Below are 10000 nucleotides of genomic sequence, written 5' to 3' on the forward strand. Positions count from 1 at the left end.
CACACACACACACACACACACGTGCACACACACACGCACACACAAGCACAGATTTGATCAGTTCATGCACTGCCTGGGAACTGAACCCATGACCTCATGATCCTGTAAGTCATCTCCATCTCATCATTACATGCGTATACTTCCAGAACTGAACTCTGACTCCAGGTTCATATGATTCTGTCATATAAGAGTTTTTCCAGACAGGATTCTGGATTTCCTTTTATTATCATAAATCAAAATACTGTCATCAGACAGAACACAGACACATTTCCACCATGTCTTTAAGAGTGAAATGTTATATTATAAAAAGGGTATAATATAGAAGCAAAACAGACAAAAACACAACGAGTAATCACGATTAATCACACACAAAAACACTTTGTTTACATAATATATATGTGTGTGTTCCGTGAATATTTATTATGTATATATAAATACACACACATACAGTATATATTTGGAAAATGTTTACATGTATATATTTATATTCATATAATCTATATTATACATAAATATATTTATAATATAAACATAACATTTTTCTTAAATATATAGAGGCATGTGTTTGTATTTATATACACATAATAAACATACACAGCACACACACACACACACACACACACATATATATTATGTGAATAACAACTTTTATTTTGGATGTGATTAATCGCTGCCCAGCACTAATATACACGCTAAGTATGTGTGTCTATTTATAAAATATATAAACATATATACACATATACACTTTGGGATCAGTAAGACTTGTAATGTTTTTAAAGAAGTGTCTTCTGCTCATCAAGATTGCATTTATCTGATCAAAAATACAGGAGAAAAACAGTAATATTGCAAAATGTTATTGCAATATAAACATAATGGTTTCTATTTTAATATCCTTTAAAATGTAGTTTATAGAAGAGACTCCTGTAAAAACATTACAAGTCTCACTGACCCCAAACGTCTGACCGGTCGTGTATATTTAGTAAACTTGTATTGTGTATTAATCAGAACAGCGGTCTGCAGGCTCTCTCAGAGTGTGTCTCTGGGTGTCTGGTGTCTCACACACTGACCTGGCGATGAGGACGGCGGTCAGCGGGGCGCTCCGGGGTCAGAGAGACAGACAGGTCCAGGTCAGGGCAGACCAGCTCTGCGGTCCGGACCGGATCGAGCCGCAGGGGTTCAGGAGCCACACGCACATCAGGATCCGCTGACATCACCAGTCCAGTCTGGTCCAGTCCAGTCCAGTCCGGTCCAGTCCAGTCCAGTCCGGTCCAGTCCAGTCCACCTGACACACACAGAGACATGATCCAGCTACTAAACTACACACACACCGCTGTGTTTAATAAAGCGTCTTCTGCTCATCAATGCTGCATTTATTTGATGAAAAAATACATTAAAACAGTGAAATATTATTAGAATGTAAAACAGCTGTTTTCTGTGTGAATATCTTTTAAAGTGTAATTTATTTCTGTGATGTGCAGCTGTATTTTCAGCATCATTACTCCAGTCTTCAGTGTCACATGATCTTCAGAAATCATTCTAATATGATGATTTATTATCAGTGTTGTGCTGCTTAATATTATTTTTGGAACCTGTGATACTTTTTTTCAGGATTCTTTGATGAATACAAAGTTAAAAGAGAGCATTAATTAAAAATAGTGATTTTTCTAAAAATATTAATAATGTAAGTCTTAACTATTACTTTTTATCCATTTAACACATCCTTCCTGAATAAAAGTATTAATTTCTTTAAAAAAAATAAAAATTATAAAAAATAATGTACTGACCCTAAACTTTTGAACAGTAGTGTATACTGTTACACAAAATTAATATTTTTAATAAACAGTTCTTTTTAACTTTTTATTTATTAAAGAATCCTGGAAAAAGTATCACAGGTTCCAAAATAATATTGAGCACAGCACTGATAATAAATCAGCATATTATTGAAGATCATGTGACAATCGCAATAATATATCACTCACAAAATTCCCTTTTTATTTTTTTTTTATCAAATAGATAATTTACAGCCTTGATGAGAATCACAATCTTCTCTAAAACCGATCTCAAACTTCTGAACAGCAGGGTAACGTTACACAAACATAAATGTAACGTTAATTATATACACACATTACATTTGTGTTTATACGCGTTTTAAATGTAAGCGCTGCTATACGTTACACACACACACACACACACACACACACACACACAAACTATGTTAAATAGAAAACACACACACACACACACACACACACACACACACACCTGTTTTTATTATTCATTTATCACAGTAAAGAGAGGAGCTGCAGGAAACACGGTCAGGTTTCTCTCTCTATTGTTTAGAAAGACTCAAATCATCATCAATGTATTCAAATCATTACAACCTCGTTATTAAACACACTTTTAACCCACCTTTAACTTCAAAATATGACTTCAGCTGTCGCGCGAAACAAAAACATCGCGTTCTCCGGCAAAATACACGAGAATAAACTCAGAAAATATCAAATCTGAGAAAAATGAAGTCCATCTCAAACTCCCTCCAGCTCTGCCGCGCTCTGACGCACTTCCGGGTGGAGGTGACGTGGGTGCGCATGCGCAATGTTTCACACAAAAGGCTTACAAGATAAATATACAGACAATATATGCGCATTATATACCACACAAACATATTTAAATAACTCTGCAGAAGACACGCACATATTTACTTAAATATATACACACAAAGCAGAAAAGTGCGGTTCATGCTGAATAATGTGGTTTATATTCTCTCTCAGAAGAGTGATGGAGAACACATGTACTCGAGCAATAACAGACACACAATTATTATATGCATTTATTACATTTGGTCCACATCTATGTTAATAACAAGATATTACAGTAAAAGTGACAGAAACAGGCAGTTTATTTATTATGTGACAAGCTGTTTGCTTTGGAAGCCCATTTCCACCACAGAATAAAAATAAAATTAATAAAAGAATGAAGGTGTTGTGTGTTATATATTTAGCAGTTTTCCCCTCTAAATTCTGAGTTTACATTTCACAACTGTTTTTTTTTTCCTGCCACAGAATAAAAAAATTAAAAGAGTAATTTTGACTTTTTATTATTATTTTATTTTATTGTAGAACTCTCAGAATTGTGAGTTATAAAATCATAAATCAGAGTTTATACCTGGCAATTCTGACTTTTTTCTCAGACGTTTTTCGAATTCTAGATATCTGGCAAATTCTGTTATTTTGTTTCTGTCACAGAATAATAATAATAAAAAAAAAGGTAATTGCTTCTTTTTATCTCACAATATTGACTTTTCTCAGAATTGCGAGTTATAAACTTGCAATAGTGACATCTCAAAATTCTGACTTTTTTAAATAAACATTATATTTTTATTATTATATAAACTCGCAATTGAGATATAAAGTCAGAATTGCAAGAAAAAAGTCTAAATTGTAAGATTTTATTTCTATTTTTTAGCAAAAATGGGCTTCCGTGGTTTCCAGTCAAAGCAGTCAAAGCTAATTCAAACATACATATTCTCTGAGAAGATGTCCTAATCTGTGTTTGAGGATGTTTGTGAGAGATATTTATTAGAGCAGTCACTGACGCACTACAGATCAAGCATTATTCAGCTAACAGAGAGACAGAGAGTTAACTCAGCTAAACCCTAACCAGTCCTGGTTTAACCATGCCAACACACAGAGACCTAGCTGTGAGCAGTGCTTTCACACACACACACACACACACACACACACACACACACAGACAGTAATAAATATAGGCACTGTTTAGTGCGTCATCAAAATCAACATTATTGAATAATTTCTTGATTAGTTGTTACTGTGTTTTAAGGCACTCATCGCTCAATACGGCACAGGTTTAACCGTTCCATCCCTTTTCACGCTGAACTACATGTCCCATGATGCACCTGGCTCAGTCTCTGTCCCGGAGCGCTCTCAGGATGTAGTTTTCTCTCTCCAGCTGAGCGTTTCTCTCCGACAGCTCTTTGATCTGCTCTCTGAGCACCTCCACCTCCTCTCGAACCGCCAGCATCAGGTGTGACTTCACCAGGTCCTGCAGACAAACACACATCTGATCAGAGCACGCGCTCCTGGGGTTCGAACCCGGGACCCTGGTGTCGCGAGCGCCGCCGTCTACTGCTTAAGCTGCACATTATATTATGAATACACACACACACACACACACACACACACACACACACATACATACATTACAGCAGTCACACTCAAACACACTTTAGAAGTTAAACCGTCAAATGCATTTAAATTACTACTTAAAACATTCTACAATACACACAACAAAGACAGTGATTTTTATTATTATTCTGCGTGTTCTCACCATGGCTTGCTCTATCTTGTTGTCGATGGCGATCATGCTGCTGTTCGTTCCGCTGTAATAGAGTTGAACAGAGAAGAACTTTCATTAATTATTCCCATAAGCAAATATACAAACCGGCAATTCACTGATTCAGCACAAACACAAAAAAAACATTCATTAGCTGGGTTTGCAAAACTTTTGCGACGTTTTATAAATGTCGATAAAAACCTAATGCGAACTGACAGCATTTCTGTTAAACTGATGTTATACGAATAAAACATAATTTTTTCCTCTTGCAACAAGTAATGTCGACGGATGTTGGTAGGTTTACGTATATCACAGCCAACGCACCATGTGACCTGTGAAAGCAAAAAAAAAAAAAAACTTTTCCATTGCAGTTTTGCAAAATAATCATTTTTCGAACTGCCTGATACACCACCTCATGTGAGCGTAAAACTTTTTTGTGATATATGGTAGTTTTTGCAAAATTGACGCGTTTCCATTAAGCGTATTTTCAATTCACTCTCTGTTTACTACACTGTTTCTAGGTAGTTTCTAGATTATTTCAGTTGCTATGGTGTTTCTAGATGGTTTCTAAGCAGTTTCTTGGCTATGTCTAGGCGGTTACTATGCTGTTTCTATGTAGCTTCTAAGCTGTTACCAGTTAGTTTTTGGGCTGATTCTACGCTTTTTCTAGGTGGTTGCTAGGCGGTAACTAGGATTTTTATAGGTGGTTTCTTAACAGTTTTATGTGGTTTCTAAATGGTTTATAGACTGTTACTAGGTAGTTTCTAGGTGGTTGCTAGGGGGTTTCAAAATCTTTGCTATGTGATTCCTAGGTAGTTTCTAGATTATTTCTAGACAGTTACTATATTGTTTCTAGATGGTTTCTAGAATGTTACTAGGTAGTTTCTAGATTATTTCTAGACAGTTTCCAAGAAGTTTCTTGTCTATGTCTAGGCGGTTACTATGTTGTTTCTAGATGGTTTCTAGAATGTTACTAGGTAGTTTCTAGGTGGTTCCTAGGTGGTTTCTAGATTATTTCTAGACAGTTACTACGCTGTTTCTAGATGGTTTCTAGACTGTTACTAGGTAGTTTCTAGACTGTTACTAGGTAGTTTCTAGATGGTTTCTAGAATGTTACTAGGTAGTTTCTAGGTGGTTTCTAGAATGTTACTAGGTAGTTTCTAGATTATTTCTAGACAGTTACTACGCTGTTTCTAGATGGTTTCTAGAATGTTACTAGGTAGTTTCTAGATGGTTTCTAGAATGTTACTAGGTAGTTTCTCGATTATTTCTAGACAGTTACTATGTTGTTTCTAGATGGTTTCTAGAATGTTACTAGGTAGTTTCTAGATGGTTCCTAGGTGGTTTCTAGATTATTTCTAGACAGTTACTACGCTGTTTCTAGATGGTTTCTAGACTGTTACTAGGTAGTTTCTAGATGGTTTCTAGAATGTTACTAGGTAGTTTCTAGGTGGTTCCTAGGTGGTTTCTAGATTATTTCTAGACAGTTACTACGCTGTTTCTAGATGGTTTCTAGACTGTTACTAGGTAGTTTCTAGATTATTTCTTGAAAGTCACTATGTTGTTTCTAGATGGTTTCTAGAATGTTACTAGGTAGTTTCTAGGTGGTTCCTAGGTGGTTTCTAGATTATTTCTAGACAGTTACTACGCTGTTACTAGGTAGTTTCTAGACTGTTAATAGGTAGTTTCTAGATGGTTTCTAGAATGTTACTAGGTAGTTTCTAGGTGGTTCCTAGGTGGTTTCTAGATTATTTTCTAGACAGTTACTACGCTGTTTCTAGATGGTTTCTAGACTGTTACTAGGTAGTTTTTCTAGATGGTTTCTAGAATGTTACTAGGTAGTTTCTAGATGGTTCCTAGGTGGTTTCTAGATTATTTCTAGACAGTTACTACGCTGTTTCTAGATGGTTTCTAGACTGTTACTAGGTAGTTTCTAGATTGTTTCTAGAATGTTACTAGGTAGTTTCTAGGTGGTTCCTAGGTGGTTTCTAGATTATTTCTAGACAGTTACTATGTTGTTTCTAGATGGTTTCTAGAATGTTACTAGGTAGTTTCTAGATGGTTTCTAGAATGTTACTAGGTAGTTTCTAGGTGGTTCCTAGTGGTTTCTAGATTATTTCTAGACAGTTACTACGCTGTTTTTTAGATGGTTTCTAGACTGTTACTAGGTAGTTTCTAGATTTTTTTCTTGACAGTCACTATGTTGTTCCTAGATGGTTTCTAGAATGTTTACTAGGTAGTTTCTAGGTGGTTTCTAGGTGGTTTCTAGATTATTTCTAGACAGTTACTACGCTGTTACTAGGTAGTTTCTAGACTGTTAATAGGTTGTTTCTAGATGGTTTCTAGAATGTTACTAGGTAGTTTCTAGGTGGTTCCTAGGTGGTTTCTAGATTATTTCTAGACAGTTACTACGCTGTTTTTAGATTGTTTCTAGACTGTTACTAGGTAGTTTCTAGATTATTTCTTGACAGTCACTATGTTGTTTCTAGATGGTTTCTTGGCTATGTCTAGGCAATTACTATGCTGTTTCTAGATGGTTTCTAGACTGTTACTAGGTAGTTTCTAGGTGGTTGCTGGGATGTTTCAAAATCGTTGCTATGCTGTTCCTAGGTAGTTTCTAGACTATTTCTAGACAGCTGCTATGTATCTTGGCAGATACTAGGTTGTTTGCAAACAGTTGCTATGTTGTTTCTAGGTGATTGCTAGGCTGTTTAGAGGTGGATTATAGGATGTTTATAGGCCTTTTCTAGATGGGTTCTTAACAGTTTTATGCTGTTTCTAGGATGTTCACAAGCGGTTAATATGTTGTTTCTAGGTGGTTGCTAGGCTGTTTAGAGGTGGATTATAGGCTGTTTCTAAACAGTCTCTCAGCTGTTACTAGGCAGTTTTGGGGGCATTTCTAGGCATTTCCAGATAGTTTTCAGGCAGTTTCTTGAAGGTTTCTGGAAATGGCTCGGGTCCCTCCTACAACATGCATCTGTGGGTTTTTTCAATTGTTTTCAGGTCTAGTAAGTGAAATTGTGCGTTGGATCACTGCAGTACAGTAGCAGCTCAGTCTCCTCAAAGACACACATGATTTGAGGACTCATTCACATCTAAAGCACAAACGCTGCAGTGCTTTCTCTACTCTGCAGTGCTGTAGAAACCAGGCTATTTGACTCAAACAGCAGTAGAGCGCACACAGTCCTGACTGTATGTGTGTAACACTGATGCTATTGTTCTGAATGCGCTGCCCAGCACATGGTTCTCATAACAGCAGCACACGACACTCTCAGTCTCAATCATAAACCACCCAAAGAAAACCTCAAGTCACAGCATTACGCACAGACCGAACTAACCCAGTTACCTGTGGAAGAACAGCAGGAGGGTAGAGTCAGAGGGGCGTGGCTTCCGTCTGTGAGTATTAGCCCCGCCCCTTTCTGCTCTCACAGAGGAAGTCAATGAACGCCAAACGGGATTCTGACCTTTCCGATCGCTAACACAAGACGAGCCAGACCTGCAGGATGATCTGGGAATATTATCAGGTGGAGCTATATGTGTTTCTGTGCATGAGAAGCTGGGTTTGGATGAACACATTTGCTCTTGTTTTGGGATGGACTGTGTTCTGAGGCCAGAAATTGTGTTTTTGGATGGAATACGTGGCGAGTGCTTGCTGCTGATTGGCTCTTTGGTTTCTATGGAAAACGCCAAGCAATTGGCCCTCACATAGTAATTGATCTTCCCTGTCGGCCAAGAATCACAAACCCTCGAACTCCTCCGGCGTCTCTCACTCGTTCTCCTGTGTGGGGGCGTGGCCTATGAAACACAGCTGAGGGGGCGGGGCTCTGAGGTCAGGTTTGTTTTCTCATTCTCTCTTTGTGTTTTTTCACACGGAGGGAGTGACAGAGGACGAGGCGGTTTTTTGCTTTCGAAAATGGACACCATCTTGCGCACATTGATGAACATGATCAGCAGATCACACACAAACACATGAAGAGGAAGCGCAATCGTAGTTTGGTTGACTTCACACGCCATCAGGAAGAGTCATTGTGTAATTGTTTCCTCCGACTTCGTTCAGAAACATCCGGGCAGGATCTGACTCATTCACCAAAATGAAACACTAACATCAGCAGAACAAGAGCGAGATATACACGAACAGTTATATGAACGGTTATAAAGCTATGAGCTGCTCATCAGTTAAATACACTACAAGCTACTAACAAAAAGAGCTAAGAAAAAAAAACAAGATCTCAATCAGGGTAACGTATTAAACTTCACACTTCAGACAAGTAATAATATTAAAATGGAGCTGAAAACAAAGCAGTGCACTCAGCGCCATCATTAACTAAAACTAAAATGATTTAGATTGTTTTCTGTTAATTGAAATGAAATTATATAAAATATAAATTATATATATATAAGAATTAAAGTTAAAGCACTAAAATGACTAAGCAGACCTTAAAATGAATGAAAATAAATTCAAATTAAATAGTTATATAAAAACAAGTGACTGTATTAAATTTTAAACTTCATAAATGTAATAAAACTAAACTTGAAAACAGCAATGCTGTTAATTGAAATGAAATTAGATTAAATATACATATTAAATGATATTGCTTGTCAACTAACTAAATTGCGCTAAAAGTATTAACTGCAAATAAATAAAAACTGAATTAAAAAAGTAATTCAATATTAATATTTAAATTTCACACTTTGTGCATTTAATACAGTTGAAAACATAATGCACTCAGGGTTGTTATTACTAACTAAAGCTAAAACTAAAACTAATAAAAAGCATTTCTGTTAATAGAAATAAAGCTGGAATTATATCAAATATTAATATTAAATGAAAAATGAAAAATTAGAAATGTTGCCTTGGCAGCTAACTGAAATAAGTTGAAGCGCTAAAACTAGAAAATAAAAACTAAAACTAAGTTAAAACTAATTAAATAATTTAAAAAAGCACATAATATTACTAAAAATAAAAACTGAAAATATAAAAAATATAAGAATTGGAAATATGAATGAAACTACAATAGTATATAAATAAAACTAAACTAAAACCGGATGCACTGCAGTGTTTCATTAAACTGACTACAAAGAAGACAAGAAAGCGCACTGCAGAGAACGAACTGAGAAGCGTTCTTTAGTGAACTGAAGTCACTGGAGTCTTGGTGACGTTCCTTCAGTTCCTTCATCACGAGACGCCCTCTGAACGCCCCGTTGTGCTGTAATCCATCAATCCCAGAAATCCCGATATTGGGTGGAAGTCCACCTGTGTGAGCCGGAAGCTCAGCGGATCTCCTGTCTCAGGACGCGAGTGTGTGTGTGTGTGTGTTCCCATGTGACACACAAACACACAGAACACATGTAAACATGCAGAGTCAAACACACACACATCAACACCGCACTCCTTGATTCTGTTCTCCGCCCACTGTCCGCCGCAGCCAATCACGGCTCACGCTGGGGTTTCTGCCCCGCCCACACAGATCCCAGGATTCCACACTCCACCCACTCCATCTGATATCACACACAAACACAGACCGCATCCGTGTTCACACACCCAGTTCACCGCAATACTAGACAGATTTTGTTTTTATCATCTGGAGCACAAAACCAGTCATAAGGGTCAATTTTTTTGAAATTGAGATTTATGCATCATCTGAAA

General features: G+C 36.9%; 2 protein-coding genes across 9 annotated transcripts in view; both read right to left on the reverse strand.

The window, feature by feature from the left end:
* ppp1r35 (protein phosphatase 1, regulatory subunit 35) overlaps window positions 1-2671 on the reverse strand; it is a 4766-nt gene extending 2095 nt beyond the window's left edge. Inside the window, exons 1-2 of one of the 4 annotated variants that reach the window (XM_042754626.1) lie at window positions 2406-2671; window positions 1068-1223 (exon numbers count right to left, since the gene is read on the reverse strand). In XM_042754626.1, the coding sequence (XP_042610560.1) occupies window positions 1068-1211 (144 nt within the window). In that variant the 5' untranslated portion in view covers window positions 1212-1223; window positions 2406-2671. Of the gene's footprint in view, window positions 1-1067; window positions 1317-2405 lie in introns of those variants that run through there. The other 3 variants (XM_042754625.1, XM_042754624.1, XM_042754623.1) reach the window with 3 other exon arrangements.
* A 667-nt stretch (window positions 2672-3338) lies between these two features.
* The window catches only part of LOC109059936 (TSC22 domain family protein 4-like), a 13775-nt gene continuing 7113 nt past the window's right edge, over window positions 3339-10000 (reverse strand). For all 5 annotated transcript variants that reach the window (XM_042754622.1, XM_042754620.1, XM_042754621.1 and 2 more), the window contains 2 exons: window positions 4348-4399; window positions 3339-4062 (listed from right to left, as the gene is read on the reverse strand). In XM_042754622.1, coding sequence (XP_042610556.1) covers window positions 3922-4062; window positions 4348-4399 — 193 coding nt within the window. In that variant the 3' untranslated portion in view covers window positions 3339-3921. The remainder of the gene's footprint in view (window positions 4063-4347; window positions 4400-10000) is intronic.

Source organism: Cyprinus carpio, unplaced genomic scaffold (genome assembly GCF_018340385.1).
Source record: "Cyprinus carpio isolate SPL01 unplaced genomic scaffold, ASM1834038v1 S000006559, whole genome shotgun sequence".
Lineage (NCBI taxonomy): Eukaryota > Metazoa > Chordata > Actinopteri > Cypriniformes > Cyprinidae > Cyprinus > Cyprinus carpio.